The sequence below is a fragment of the Callithrix jacchus genome, chromosome 11, assembly GCF_049354715.1.
Source record: "Callithrix jacchus isolate 240 chromosome 11, calJac240_pri, whole genome shotgun sequence".
NCBI lineage: Eukaryota > Metazoa > Chordata > Mammalia > Primates > Cebidae > Callithrix > Callithrix jacchus.
The window spans coordinates 27376964-27392418 of NC_133512.1; the positions used below are offsets into that span (position 1 = coordinate 27376964).

Consider the following 15455-nt stretch of genomic DNA (forward strand, 5'->3'; position numbering starts at 1 on the left):
CCTTCTCCTTCTCTCACATCCTCAGTAAGGGCCCCAGAACCCCAGGTTGCAGTGAGAAGCCTGGAGACAGGCTGCAAGCAGGGGGGCTTCACCTGACAGTGAGTGAACACCATGGACGTCACAGCCCAGGCTGTTCCAAATGCCAGTCTTCCCCTTGGCTGTGTCTGTGCTGCCTGAGGAGAGGGCCAGGCCAGGCCAGAGCAGGGGCCCTGGCTCTGACGCCAGATCCAGGCTGGGGTACTGAACCCCCCTGGACTCCTTCTATGTCCAATGTGGCTAATTGTGCAGGGCCCAAGGGACTTGGGGACAGAAGGGATGGAAGGTGGTGTTGAAGAAGAGTTGAAAGGGGCCAGACGCGGTGGCTTACATCTGTAATCCTAGCATTTTGAGGCTGAGGTAGGTAGATCACTTGAGGTCAGGAGTTCAAGACCAGCCTGGCCAATATGGTGAAACCCCATCTCTACTAAAAATAAAAATAGAAAAATACAAAAAGCTGGGCGTGCTGGCATGCGCCTATAATCCCAGCTACTTGGGAGGCTAAGGCAGGAGATTCACTTGAACCCAGGAGGCAGAGGTTGTAGGGAGGTGAGATCGTGCCACTGCACTCCAGCCTGAGTGACAGAGTGAGACCCTGTCACAAAAAAAAAAAAAAACAGAAGAGGGAAGGGTTTGTCTGAGCTGCCAGGCCTGAGCCTTCAGTGGAAGGCGGGGGTTGAGGCCCAACCCTCAGTAAGCTCATGGAGGAGAGGAGGCCAGGGCTCCATCCTTCGCAAGCTTGCTGTTGCAAGGCAGAGAAGGAAAGCACCCTCCTGCTTCAGGGAAACAAAACTCCCAGTCCTCAGCTGAGCACAGAACAGCAGAGGGTCTATGCAGATCCAAGAAGCCCATGAGGAGGGGAGATGGTTGCAGGGCCTGAATTTCTTCAATAGTCATTTTATTACAAGGGAAGGAATTATTAAACCCAACTGGTTTTCCCATCAAGTACCCTCTATAGACCACAGGAAAATAGTTTACTCTTTGACCAACACCCTCAACCCGAGAATGAAACCAGAGCTCATGGTGAGCCTGGGAATTCCATGAGCCTGGCCAAGGTTACCTCTCCTGGCCCATGGAATTTCGAACTGAATACTTTTGGAGCACACCCAGGGTCTGGTGCTGGAGAGCCCTGGTGCTTCTCACCAGCCACATTCCCGGGCTCCCTCCTGACACGAGCAAGGTTGGGAAGCAGCCACTCTCATTCTTTTCTCCCCCAAGTCTTTGGGACCCACAAGTCTGCTTCTGGTGTGCTAGGGGTATCACCCAGAGAGGAGATCTGAGGAGGGGGCTGTACCACGTGATTCATTAGTAAGACACAGCACACCTCAAGTGGTCGTGTGGGAAAGGTGGGTAAAACTGAGCCCTGGCTATAAACCATCGTTTTTTTGCACCCTGCAAATCCAGGGTGGAATTGCCTGGTGCTATCTGCATGGCCCTGTTGAGCCAATCTCTGTGTCCTAGTTCTGAGGATATGTGGTGAATGAGGCCTCATCCAGACACTCCAAGAATCTTTGCGGGGGGTGGCCACTGTGAAAAGAACCCCTGACATACTTTGGGAGCACCGGACCCTGGGTGTGCTCCCTAATTACTCAGGACAACCTTTCCCATTTAATCAACCACAGAACTATGGACTTTGACACCATGGAACGCTCAGAGAAAGGTTCCGTGGCAGTTGGAACAAGAATGTCCAGTGCTCGTCTGCCCAGCCCCCCTCAGCCCCTGGCCACATTCCCCAGAGGTACAGTCACCCATGCCCTGTCCAGCTTCACCTGGGGGCCCAACCCTTTCTGAGCCCCTGGCTGCGGTGACAGTGCACAATGCAGAGGGATCACAAGCCAGCCACCAGGATGCATGAGGCCTGCCATGGGTTGAATTGTGCCTCCAAAAAGGTATGTTGAATCCTAGCCCCCAGTACCGGAGAATGTGACTGTATTTGGACACAGAGTTGCTGCAGACAAGATTAGTTAAGACGAGGTCATACTGGAATCGGGTGGGCCCCTAATTCCAATATCACTGAGGTCTGTGTAAGAAAAGACATACAGGGAGAAGGTGGCCCTGTGATGATGGATGAAGGCTGAGACTGGAGTGATACGTCTACATAAGCATCACTATATGCCAAAGAATGCCAAGGATTGCCAGAAAACACCAAAAGCTAGAAGACACAAGGAAGGATTCTCCTTATGGGTTTTGGAGGGAGCATGGTCTTTCTGGCACCCTGATCTTAGACTCGCAGCCTCCAGAACTGTGAGACAGTAAGTTTCTGTTGTTTCTAGCCACCCAGTCTGTGGTACTTTGTTAGGCAGCCCTGGGAAACTAACACGAGGCCTAAGACCTCAAGTTCCTGTCCCTTGGGAAGACTCCCCTACCACACAAACACCAGCTGCAGCCACTGTGACCCACAGTCACAGTAGAAATCCCCCAAAGTCCTTTTCAAACAATCTTCCCCAGAACACAGTATCAGCTGCCTTTAGGTCTGAATTACAGGCCTATAGTCATAGCAGAGCAGCTGTTCCTCTTCCCAAGCCCTCTGTGATTCCAACTGGACCCGAATTTCATCCAGCTCTAAGAAGTGAAGTCTAGTTTTCCTTCCCCGCTTCCCTCCTTCTCATTGCTCCAGGGAGCCAGACTCCCCCGTTTGTGGTGAACGTGAGTATCTGGGTACCTGGCACACGTTGTAATGCTCAAAGAGAGATAAGAAGCCAATATCGCTGCGTGCAGCAATCCCTCTGAGAAGCGTGATGTTCCCGTCTCCAGAATCCAGCTCCACCATGTCGTTGAAAACGTTGGACACAGCTTTCCCAGTCAGGAGCAGATTGACAAGTTCCTGTAGATGAGAGAAAGGGGAAAGGATGATCAAATCTGAATCCATTACTGAAAGGGTGGAGAGAAGACTGGGGAAAGAGAAAAAGGGTGGAGAAGGAAGGAAAGCAAGGAGGCGAAGAGCCCTAGAGCGGAGGAGGCTGTGACTTCAATTTCCCCACAAGCCCTGTAGGAAAGGTGCCAAATTTTCTCATCAAGGTAACTCCAGGCACCCATCCATCTTTATTCTGTAAGCACTCATTGAGCGCCAACCATTCATAGGACCCTGTCCTATGCTGTAGGCTACTGGGGGCACTGGTGAGAGGGTGAGACATGGTTCTTGACATGGGCTTTGGGTCTAGACTGGGGAGCCAGGTGCATGCCTGCACACTGACTCACAATGCAGGATGTAGCTGGGGCTGTAAAAATGTGTCCACGGAGTACTGTGGAGCCAGACAAACATGAGGCCACATGACCGAGTCAGGGCAGCTTTGTGGAGAAGTGACATTTGGGTGAGTCTTAAATGATGTCATTTTTTTTTTAAATCTTTTTATTTTGAAATAATTTTAGACTCAAAAGAAGTTGTAAAAATAGTACAGAGAGTTCCTGTGTACCCTTCACCCAGCTTCCCCCAACGATAACATCTTACATAACCAGAGCACATTATCTCAACCAGGAAACTGACCATGGTACAGTACCAATAACTAAACTCCAGGCCTTGTTTGGACTTCATCAGTGACGGGCTTTTAATGGGGTAGGGAGAACCGAGGAAGGTACGTCAGCAGGCAGCAAGAACAGAAGCAGAGAGGTGGAAGCAGGAAGCCCAAGTCTGAGTTCTAGCTCTGTCTCTGCCATTATCTTGCCACGTGGCATAAGGCATTGGGTGGTCCTGTGACTCACACTACCCACCTGGCAAGTCAACAAGCTTGCCAACCCTAGAACTTGGAGACAGTGACATGTGGAGCAACATTTCTCTGGCAGTCACCTGCAACCCGTGCCTCCCACATTTTGGTGTGTCAATATGGCTGTAAGGCCCCTTCTTTATGCAGGGTAACCAGGGGTCCAACCTCCTGTTAGGAATGGAGAAACTGAGGCTCACAGGCGGGTTACCCAAGCCACACATCCCATTAGTGCCAGGGCTGAGCTTCCGCCCACATCTGGCTCTCTCTGTCCCATGTCACTTCCCTCTTCCCCAACCTTGTTATCCTCTGCCTGGGCACAGATTCAAGATGAAGGGTGGCCTCTAAGGGCCTGCTGAGGAGGAATCTGAGTGAGCTTAGCCCCCGTGCTAGGGCAGGCAGGTCTCTCTGAGTTATCCACCTCCTGTAGGGGCTGGCGCTGCCTGTGAGGCAAGCAGGCAGGCATCACTCCCACGGTGGAACACGTAGGAATGGCCAGAACGGCCCTTGCCCAGTGTAAACTCTGGAAGGCAGCATTTATATAGGTGTTTTCCCCTGAATTGTGAAAATGACATTGAGGGTTAAAAAAATTCCTCAGTTAACACTGACACCCTTGCCCCAGTGACAGTAAAAGTGGCCTCCTCTGATGGCCGCAGAGGGACACTTGTTGGAGGGAGATACCAAAGGGACCTTATTGTGTCCTTGCAGAGGAAACAAGACACAAGAATTTGGAGGAAATGTCTGCTGTAAAATACTGCACCTCAGGGGCAGCAGCTGAGAAAGGCACAGCCTTTTTCAGGCCAGTCCGAGTTTTCCCATCTGATTTTTAAAGGGGAATAAAAGCCCCTGCTCCCTGATCTGTGTCTAAAACTGTCCTCATAGCAGAAAGCCTTCTTGAGACGGAGGAGAAGAGCATCAGGCCTCCTAGACTCAAACATCACACAACGGCAAAGCTTAGCAGTCCCTTCCTACTCAGTGTGGTCTGTGGACCAACAGAATCACCCTCCCTGGGGAGCCTGTTAGAAATTCAGAATCTCAGGCCCCAGCCCAGACCCACTATATCTGAGTCTGCTCTTCAACAAGACCCATAGGGGATTCATTCACATCAAAGTGTAAGAAGCCCTGGTTAAATCCAAATGCCTTTTGTACAAATGAGGAAACTGATGCACAGGAGGAGAAAAAGACTGTCCCAGCTCGTTCTGTGAGTGAAAACAGAGAACAGGGCTTGAAACCCAGCCCCAGACTCTGACCTGGGATCCTCTCCACCCTGCTTGACTGCCCACCCCTGGGCAGCATCCTTCTCTGCCCAGAAAAGTGGAAGTTCCCATGGGGCAGGCAGGTGTCCAGAGTGTGAGTGGGGCCCTCCCCAAGCAGCCAGAAGAACAGCCACTCCCCATGAGGTGTTTCTCTAGGGTGGTGGGCAGCAGCCAACCCCAACGTCCCTCTCTGGGTGCCCTGGACAAACCACAGGTCCCAAGCTTGCCTTTTATGGTGCCCACGTAGATTTCCAGAGCTGGGTGCAAGTGAGCCAGGACCCCCAAGACAACTGAGTCCTCAGGTGGCCCCAAAAGATATACAGCTCTGTCTAGCCTGTCCACACTATGCATTGTGGCTCCCCACGTGCTGAGAGCCAGATTTTATTGTGGCCTATGTGGCCACTCTGGGAGGCTTCATTATGGGGAGAAAGGCACGGATAGAAGCCAGGTGTAGAACTGAGTTCCCAGTTTTGATGCTCACTAGGTAGCATCTTGAAAAGGTCCCTTCCCTGGTGTCACCTGGGTGACTGAGAGGATCCATAACAAGCAACTGTGCTCAGGGTTTTCTTTGCCCCCGGGACATCCATTGAGGACCCCTGTACAAAGATGCAGAGGAAAGGGTGGTTATAGAGACAATACCTTATGCAAACGTATAAGGTGCCAGTGCCACCATCTCCCTAACTAGACCCAGGGTCTCCTGGCCCATGCCTAAGACATCACTCTCCATGTCCTGGGCTCTGGGCTACACACCACTTTGGTCTGCACTCAGCCTTTCTAGATTTCTATTACATGACGGTGAGACCCAGCAGAGGTGGGTATGTGAAAGCTGCTTGGAGAGTGCTGGCAGAGGCAAGAAAAACTTGCCTCTTTCTCGGGCAAGAGGAGTGGGAAGGACACCTCCCACTCTGGGGAACAGAGGAGGAGTAGAACCAACTGGGCCCCATGGCACCCCCTGACCTGTGTACAGTAGCCATGTGCTCCAATCAGGTGGCTGGTGGGGACATCAAAGTCCTGGCGGATGCTGGAAAACACAAGAAGAAGTGTTGTTAGCACAGCTCTGCCTGACCCAGGTTGCAAATCTCAGTGAGTGACCAGGCGCTCCCCTTGGGTTCCACACTAAGACCCAGGATTCCAGATTTGGTGGGAACCTGAGCTCTCTGTGTTCTGTTGCCCTTTGTGGAGGAGGCTCCCACCCAGAAGGCATGGGGTAGAGCCCAGGCCTCTTCGAGTAGAGCTCACTGTGTTCTCTGGGCAATGGCCTCCACTCCAACCTCACCAGGGCTCCGCCTATGCCAGAGAATAGTGACTGAAGCATGACACAGAACAAAGGACCCTGGGTTTGGAGTCCCGTGTCCTGAAATCACATCCCAACTGTCACTACCAATGGCGGAGACTGAGGAATCCTCTTCCACCTCTGAGCCTCAGTCTGCCAGCCTATGAAATGGGAGGAAGGGACTCTAATGTCTCCTTGAGTTCTAGAGTAACAGTCAGCACCGCCTGAGCACAGCTCCTGCACCATGCACCACAGGCACAGTACTCCCTAAAACCCTTTGAGAAAACCAAGGCTCAGATAAGGGACTGCCCTGCTCAAGGCTGCTGCTCAGCTTGTGGGCAATAGGGCCAGTGGGAAACTCGGGCAGCCAGGCTCTGAACCCACGGTACCACTGTGGTTCCACCCTCAGAATGGGTCCCTCAAAAGATACAAGGTGAAAAGCCTCTTTGCCCAAGACATTCCCCAAACTGAAAGAAATGGGCTGAGCACTGCTAGGGACCAGAACAATTCAGTATCCCAATAAGCAGAAGCCCAAGGCACACCAGGTAGAAAACCCTCCCAAGTCTCCACCTGCCTTCCTGGCTTGCTGTCAAGCTAGGAAGCCCACCATGAAGACATTGTTCCCTTTAGCCACCCAAGGTAAATCCTTCTGGAAGATGAAAACCCTGTTGAACAGAGCCCTGTAAGGAGCACACAGGGAAGGAGCTGCTATCTACTCATTGCTCAGCAGGCAGCAATTCAACCCCCAGTCCCAGGTGAAGCAGGAATTCCTGTCTCCATTTTACAGATGTGGGAAGAAGTGCAGAGAAGCTGGCTCTAGGAGACAAGGCAAAGCCAGGCAGCCTGGGTCCCAGGCCTGTCCCCTCCACTTCTGCACATGACCCTGGGGGTCACACACAGCCCTGGGGGGTACACACGACCCTAGAGGGCACACACAACCCTGGGGGAACACATGACCCTGAGGGGCATACTTGACCCAGGGGGCACACACAGCTACCCAGCAGTGTGTCCAGGGCCTGCCCCATTCCTTCAACCACACCTCAAAGACAAAGGCCAGGTATAAGACAGAGAGGCAACCCAGGGGTAGGAAGGGCTTAGCAATCAGAACATTTATTTTTCCTTTCAGAGGAAGAGAAAAGAATCTTGGTCTCAATTTATGCTTTAAATCTAAGATCTGCCATAAGCCCACAAGCCTAACATACACGCCCTGGTCTCTGTCTCCTTCTGAAACAAGTTTAAGAAGTCAAGTTCTGTAATACTTGGAGAAAACACTTGTTTGTGGTATTAAATAACCATGGCCAAACACAGAAGGTTTGTGGCCCACATGAGAAGATGAGCTGGGGTTATCCTTGCAGGGACTTGCAGAGAACCACTAAGGCTTGGGAGTCTTCTGGGAAGGGTGGTCGAGGCTCACCCACCACAGAGCCCAGCAGGCCTGGGAAGGAGCCAGCTGGGAGTGACTCACAGCAGAGCATAGTGCTCGGCTGGCGCTAACTCAGGCAGAAGAATTGATGGAAATGCTCTCCACAGCTTATACAAGCATCTTCTGAAGAGAAGAAAATAACCTCAAAGGAGTCCTGGGGGGGAGCCGATAAGCATCACTGGCCCCACGCCACCCGGCGCTTTCAGAAGCAGTCCGATCTTCATAAGCTCACAGCCTCGTGCTCACCCATCAGGCTCGAGAGCGTGCGTCAGCTGGGGAGCAGGGGGACAGGCAGAAAGCACAATGGGAGGAAATGGTAATTGCATCCTTAGGTGCAAACACGATGGGAAATTCAGCAGTGTGCTGGAATCTTAAGAGGGAGGAACATCTGCATTTCACATCAGGGCATTCGAGAGACGCCGAAGAGTGGCTTATGGTTTAAAAGATTTACAACTTTGGCAAACCTAGATGCCCAGACCTCCCTCTAGGAGAATTCTCTGGAGAGCTGTGTGAGGAGTCCTTAAGCAGAGGAACAACAGCCTCAGCTTTGCCCAGAGAGAAGACAATTCACATAGCTAGCCCCAGCCTGTTGTGTGGCCTCAGCCTCCCCTCCTGCAGCATGAGGGGGTTGGACAAGATGAGAGGTATAATGGGATGAACTGTGTCCTCTTAAAATTTGTATGTTGAAGTCCTAACCTCCAGCACCTCAGAATGTGTATTTGGAAACAGCGCCTTTCAAGGGGTGACTAAGTTAAAACGAGGCCATTAGGGTGGGCCCTAACCCAATCTGACTTGGAAGAGGAAATTTGGATACAGGGAGGGACACCAAAGATGCACACTCGCAGGGGAAAGGTGAAGTGAGGACACAGTGCTGAAGTGGCCACCTGCAAGCCCAGGAAAGAGGTCTGACAAGGAACCAACTCTCTGCCACCTTGATCTTGGACTTCTCGAAGCCACGGCTGTATGACATGGATGTCTGTTGTTATGGCAGCCCTAGGAAACCAACACAAGTGGCCACCAACATCTTTTTAGATTCAAAGCCCCTTCTTCAAATGAAATCTTACAGGCAGAAACCCATTATATGAAACACTGGGGCTCAAGGCAGTGTGGGGGCTCATCCCATCCTTCTCCTCCTCTATCAGCCCCTGGGTCTCCAAGAACATGCAGCATCGTAGGAGCAGGGGCCACCTGAGCCACAGCTGTGACTGTCCCTTACCTAGGACTGACTTAACCACGGGCAGCTGCCTAACGGGCAGCTGTCTCTCCCATGTCCTCCTGAGGGCTGGATGACCCTGAGCCCTCAGAGAATCCTGCAGAGCCCGAGGTACCAGGAGGGCCCAGGACCAGATGAAATGGAAGCCATCTTACACTGGGGACCCCTCCAGGGAGCAGAGCTTGCTGGGACTTCAGTCCAATAAGCACAAGGGAAGGGTGGGCTTGACCAGTGGGTGGAAACTCACAGAAGAGGCTTGGCCCTGACCGCCCTGACACCAACCTCTGCAGCATTCTGGCGGCAGAGTCAGAACCCTGAAACAAGGGTCTGGGATGACAACCCAGCCTCTGGGGGTGCCTGCACCACCGAAACACAGAGGAGGAGGAATAGAGAGCTTTGCCCATGATCCCAGCAAGGACCAAACCTCAGTCCACCATCAGAAGGTCCCTGAGACACTATGCTGTATCAAGAAACAGAACAAAGGGGACATCAGGGCTGGGAGAGTTTGCAAGGCTCGGAATGTTGCAGAAGGTAAGATAAGTGCCCAGAGAGAGAAGAAAACTGGCCCCAAGTTAGTGACACATGTCAGCTCAAACTCAGGGCCCTCTGCTTCCCTTCTCCACCTGCCCTGTCCATACATCTCAGAAGAAGAGGCTCTGCCACTGAGCAGGCTGCACAATGCATGAGCCTCCCATGTGCACAGTCTCAGGCACCTTCAAATGCATCTTTCTCTCAAAAGCCTTGTAAGGCCAGGAGGGTAAGACCACCATCTCTGTTTTACTGATGGGGAAACTGAGGCCTCGTCAGTAAAAAGGACTTGTGGTTGTATGGTCACACAGAGTAGGCAGGACCAGGACTCTGTCCCCAGTACCAACATCACAGAGTGTCTGCTATGGCCTGAAATGTGGGGCAATCAGCCAGGCCAGCCAGCTCTGAGCAAGCCCTGGAGTTCCAAAGCCTCACTCTTAGCCCCCACCATTGCTGGCTCAGGCACAGCTTGTCCCTTCAGCTAAAAGCCTCCCTGTGTGAATCTGGGCATGTGGTAAAAAAAGTTTCTGAATAAGAAGGCAAATAAGTCTAAGTGGCCTAGAGACCATGGTCCCAGCCTACAGCCACAGCCATTCACCTAACACCAGCATCCACTCGGCCCCTGACTGGCGAGTGACCTCAGGGTGTCCTGACCTGTCTCTCAGCTTGTGTCTTTGCTTAAAAAACCAGAGGACTAGAGTAAGAAATCTCTAGGGGCCTCCTGGGATGTACACAAGTGTGTCTGGTCCATGACTCTATTGAAAACATCAAGCCTGAGGTAGGCAGTACTTACACTGGGGGGACCCAACCAGCCATCCCCCTTCCACCTGACCACTAGGCACTGGACCCTGGAGGAACTCTGTCCCACCAGGCCAGCTCCTGCTTGCCCCTCCCAGAAACTGACCCATGACCACACTTCCCCCACCAACCAGCAGTGACCCCAGAGATAACAGCCCTTTGGTGGGACTTACATTGACTTTTAAGGACAATATCAATAGTGTAAGGGCAGTTGTGGTACAACCAAGAGAACTTGGGCTCTAAAGTCAGAGGGCTCTCATCAAATCCAATTACTGCCGCTTACCAGTTATTTCCCCCGAGCCTCAGTTTCCCCATTTGCAAAATAGGTATGATGATGCCTCCTTCTATTAAAGACTGCTGTGAGAACTGAATGAGATGAACTATATAAGGAACCTGGCATTTGGTAAATGTCACTTCCTTTTTCCTACTATAACAACGATAATAACAAAAAACAAAACAAAACAAACAATGGCCAAGAGGTCATGATTCCTGCCATCTCAGCCACGCATATCACGGCCAAGAACCCAGAATAAACCGAGGCCTCCAAGCAGCAGTTGAAATGGAGCTGGGAATATCTGAAGAGGATTTGGACGGGGCGGATATCCACTGTTTTCCCAGGAAGGCCAAGAGGGAGTAGACAATGAGTCAGAACCAATGGGTGCCAGGCCCCTTCTGCCACCTGCACTGTGTGACCTTTGGGAAACCGCTTTCCATTTCTGAGCCTCCGATGTGTCACCCCCGACAGGGATAACAGTAACTACCTCAACGGGCTGTTGCAATAAGGCACTAGACCACACCAGGTCTTGCAAACTGCAGAGGGCCCCACGGGCTACAGGATCAAAGCTGTTTCCATTCTCTAAGCGTGAGGAGAGAGGGCTAGGATGGGAGCCCAGAAGGCAGGGGGAGAGTTGGTGGAAGACTGCAGGATGGAGAAAGAGGGACCTGCAAGGAAAGAGGAGAAAGCAGGGGCCCAGGCTCAGCTGGCCAAAGCCCTTCCCAAGCTGCCTTCTGCCACCCACCTCTTTCCACCCACCATGTCCTGCTCCTTCCCCCACAACCAGACCCTCTGCAATTGATCCCTACAAACCCCCACCAGTGGCCTTTGCCTACCTGGTTCTCACTGCCTGCCAAAACCCTCCCACTTATCCCTCAGAGACCTGCTAAATGTCACCTCCTCTATAATCTCACTCACCCCAGGGACAGAAATGCCCCATCTCTTCTCCTCTCCTTCCTCACCTTCCTAAGGGTACCAACCAACTGCTTTCAGACACCTGTCTTGCCTCTCGAGGCAGCAAGGACTTTGAGGGCTAGAACTGGGCTCCAGACCCCACAGGGGCACAGCAACTATGCCCCTAAATGACATAAGCCTACCCACACCTACCCCAGGTGACACTACATGTGAGAAAGGCGCTGGTGGCACAGCTTCCAGGAGCTGGAAGAGGAGGTGGAAGTGAGCAGCCCACCCGCACAGCTGAGGCTGCTCTGGCACAGGAGACCCTTCCAGCAGGTTAATTACCTCTCCCTCTTTCTGAGGCCTGTCCCCTTTCTCTGGGCACCTGGCCCTTCATGAACAAGACGGTAAGGTCCCTGGGTGAGTGGGTAGGGACAGGAGATGCACACAGGACCGAGGGTCAGGAGACTCCCAGCTTTTCAGTGGCCTGGGTGTGGCCCCCTCTCAGCTGTGCCAGGCAAGCCTCCTCCCACACAGCTCTCAGGCTTGGTGTCTATGGCAGAATGACTGTCCTCACAGCTCAGTGGCTGTAACTTGCCATCTCAGCAGCCTACGGGTCTGGTCTGGGCACAGTTTGCTTCCTTTAGCCCAGCCCATTCCAGCTGCACTGGGAAAGAGGAGCAGGTAGTCAACCATCCAGCTGGTATGGGCCTATCTGGGGCCTCATTTGCCACCTCTCCTCCTAAGTTGGCAGACACAGCTGAGCAGCTCCTCTTATCCCCTCCCACAGCCCAGGGAAGGCAATGCAGGCACAGGGTCTCAGCCTGAAAGCCAGGAGCCTCAGGTGATGCTGCCAGCTATGCCACTAACTGACTCTTCACATCTCAGAGTTCCCACACCTGTAAATGAGATAAGGCTCGCAGCCTGTAGACCTGTCCCTTGGATTGCCACAAGACCACAATGGCCCAGAATGGCAGCAAGGGCCCTTTCTCTCTCTCCTCCATCTCCAGCTCTCATTGAGGCTGGGCCTCCAGATTCAGTCTTCTGCAGGGTCATGTGGGGGAAGCAAGGCAGAGATATACAGGACAGAATTTGGTTCCCTGTAAAGGGGCCTGGGGACAGAGGAGCAGGTAGCTCCCAGGGATGAGACCAGGGAGAGAGAACAGAGTCAGTGGAAGGAAGTGTAGTCTCAAAGCATCCATGACCCCGTGAGTCCACCTTTCACCATCACTTTGGCCTCTTGAGACACTGCTGAAAATCTTCATTAGTGGGGCCTCTGCCCTAATCCGAATCAGTGTGAAATTTGGGCTGGAGTTTATTGAGGAAGTTCCTCTCCTCCTGTTTCCCAGCTAAGCTTCAAAAGGTCTTAGCATGCTGGGAAGAAAGGACACTCAGCCATCCCACCCTGCCTCACATGTGACCTGGGGGAAGACTCAGGTGAGAGAGGGCAAGTAAGCCACAAAGCTAGAGTGTCTGTGGGGAAACAGGAGCCCAGGGGTCAGGCTCCTGGTCTGGGTGGCTCTGTTCAGACCTCATTGTTCTGGGCTGGCAGAGGCTCAGCAGAGTCCCAGGAAAGCTGACAAGCATCCTGTGGACCACTCCCATTCAGAACAACACATCTGAACCTCAAAGAACCGTGATTCTCAAGGGGAACAGCCCCTGTTCACATCTCACCCCACCAACCACCCACCCCTTCCCCTTCCCGATTCTCCCCAGAGGGTCTCTGGGTGAGTGCTTCCTGCACTTGCTGAACAGAAAGCTTGGTGATCTCTTTTCTTTATTACTGGGAGCCTGGGAGGGGCCTCCATGAAGCCCACCCCAAACCCACATCTGCTCTCCTGTTCTCAGATACACTTGTTTCCTGACTCTGCCCTGTCTTTTTATAGCAGGTGTGGTGGCCCTGTGTGGGCAGTGACTGCCTTCTGGGGACAGCCCATGTCCATACGCCTGTGATGGCTCAGCCCAGACCTGGTCATGGCAATCATACCAGGAATGGCACCCAGCACCCAGCATGCTGAGGAGCTTCTGGAGAAAGGCTCTCTTGAGCCCACTGTGCAGGAGGACCCTCCTGAGCACACAGCTAGGACAGAGGAGCCAAGGGTGAAGACACAAAAGGACAGACACCCAGTCCCACGGACCATGTCTGGGCTCCTGGGTGCAGCCGCTCCTAAAGCCCAGGCTTCTGACAGGAGGAGTCAGCAGGTTTGTTTCCGCTTACACTGGCTGGGAATCGAGCTTCTGTCACTGTCTTTCCAACCAATGCTCACGGCTGGCTTTTGTTTCAGAACTATTTGCACAAAGGAAGAAACTGTTGTGTTGTTGCCATTGCTTTTAATCTCTTGAGGAGAGTTACAAAGAGCCACAGAGTGACATGGTGTGGGTCCTGCCCAGTGACATCCCTCACCCTTAGCACTGAGCTTGTGCTGTTTAAAAACTGTTTCTGCAAATGACAAGCTACCACCTCTTCCAGACTTTCAAGATTGGCTTTGGGCAACTGAAGTTGCTGCTGTAATGAAGGCCAAGAATCTACTGCATGAAAAGGTTTTCTCCCCCACTGCACCCTCTCAACAACCTGGCCAGGCCTGTGCTTCACTGAGGCACTGGGACAGCCCGTGCACAGTGCCACCCAGGCCTGGTTCAGAGCTGGCCCTGACCCCAGGACTCTGAGCATCTTTGGCGCTTGCAAGAGCTCCCTGGGGAAAGTTCTAGCCATGCCATTTGGAAAGCAACAGAGCTATGTGAGCATGAAATCCTGCATGCGATTTACCATAATCAATTTGAGATCTTAGAAAAGAAAATAAACAGCTTGAGATCAAGTGGGGTAAAAAAAAAAAACCTTCACAAGGCTTTGCACAGAGCCTGAGATAAACAAACCTCAAAGGCCTATTTCTCGACGGTTCTTGGGGCCAGGCAGGCAGTGGTTGGCAGCGCTCAGCTAGGTTTACGTCTGCCCATGCTGTCCGCACCCTGGCTTTGGTCTGTTAGGAATGGCTAACAAACAGGAGGCATTGACTTTGGTACAAAGGCCAAAGAAGAGAAGCCTCCAGTGCCCAGGCATGAGTCAGAGAACCCTCACCAGGAGGGAGGGACCACCATGCCCTCTCCATCACACATCACAATCACAAGCGCATGTACACAATCAAGTCACCCTTCACACAATCTCAAACACAACCACCAACACCCATGTCATCTCACACCCGGCCATACAGTGTCACCGTCTCCCATCTACAATCACACCACCACAAATGTAACATACACACACTGTATTTGTAAAGAACTGGGGTGGATTTTCCCAGCCCACCACTCCACTTCTCTCTAGCTGAACTGCAGTTGGTCCTAGAGACTCCGCTGTCTCTTTGTGTCATCAGGACATGTTTTCAACTGCCCAAAGTGGTAACAGATTGCCCTGAAATGGCATCAGAGGATTCTCTGGCAAAGCTGAATCTGAACCCCAGAGCAGGAAGGCCCTCGGCAATCATCTGGTCCTGAGGTTTTTAAGCTGTGTATGCAGGGCTGGGGCTTCTCCAAGGCAGAGGCTCAGGGGCCGTGGCTGGAGAGCAGGGGTTGGTACTGGATTGGGAGGCTGGGGAGGGACAGCAGGGGCCTCGCCCTCCCACCTCTGCTGCTCTAATCAAAGTCATTCTGCTGCATCTGCTTCACACAGTGAACTTGAGAACAAAGCTTATTTGGGTAAAAAAAAATCAGATTTTGTTTTCACTACAAACAGTTTAAAAAGCACCAGCCCAACCCTTCTGGTTAGATAAAGAACCTAAGGCACAGGCTGGGTCAGTCACACAGCTGTGGGCAACTGAGTTGTGCTGAGGACTCAGGTATCCTGGTGCTACACTATGACCCAGAAGTGAGTGCTTTCCCGCGACTTGCCACCCCACTGGGCTTCCCTGGACAAGCCTAATGGTGCCCGAGGAGGGTGACATTTACACCCAAGAGTCCAAAGGTCTATAGAGGAAGACCTTTGCTGGCTGCTGGCTCGGGAGGTAGCAGGCAGAGGTGGGATTCCAGCCCCAGAACTGTTATCATTGCCCTGCCAATCACCACAAA

At 52.5% G+C, this 15455-nt stretch overlaps 1 protein-coding gene across 4 annotated transcripts in view; it reads right to left on the reverse strand.

Annotated features, from left to right (window-relative positions):
* MINDY4 (MINDY lysine 48 deubiquitinase 4) overlaps positions 1 to 15455 on the reverse strand; it is a 146093-nt gene that overhangs the window by 27254 nt on the left and 103384 nt on the right. For all 4 annotated transcript variants that reach the window (XM_054237120.2, XM_054237121.2, XM_054237122.2 and 1 more), the window contains 2 exons: positions 5948 to 6011; positions 2699 to 2860 (listed from right to left, as the gene is read on the reverse strand). In XM_054237120.2, the coding sequence (XP_054093095.2) occupies positions 2699 to 2860; positions 5948 to 6011 (226 nt within the window). The remainder of the gene's footprint in view (positions 1 to 2698; positions 2861 to 5947; positions 6012 to 15455) is intronic.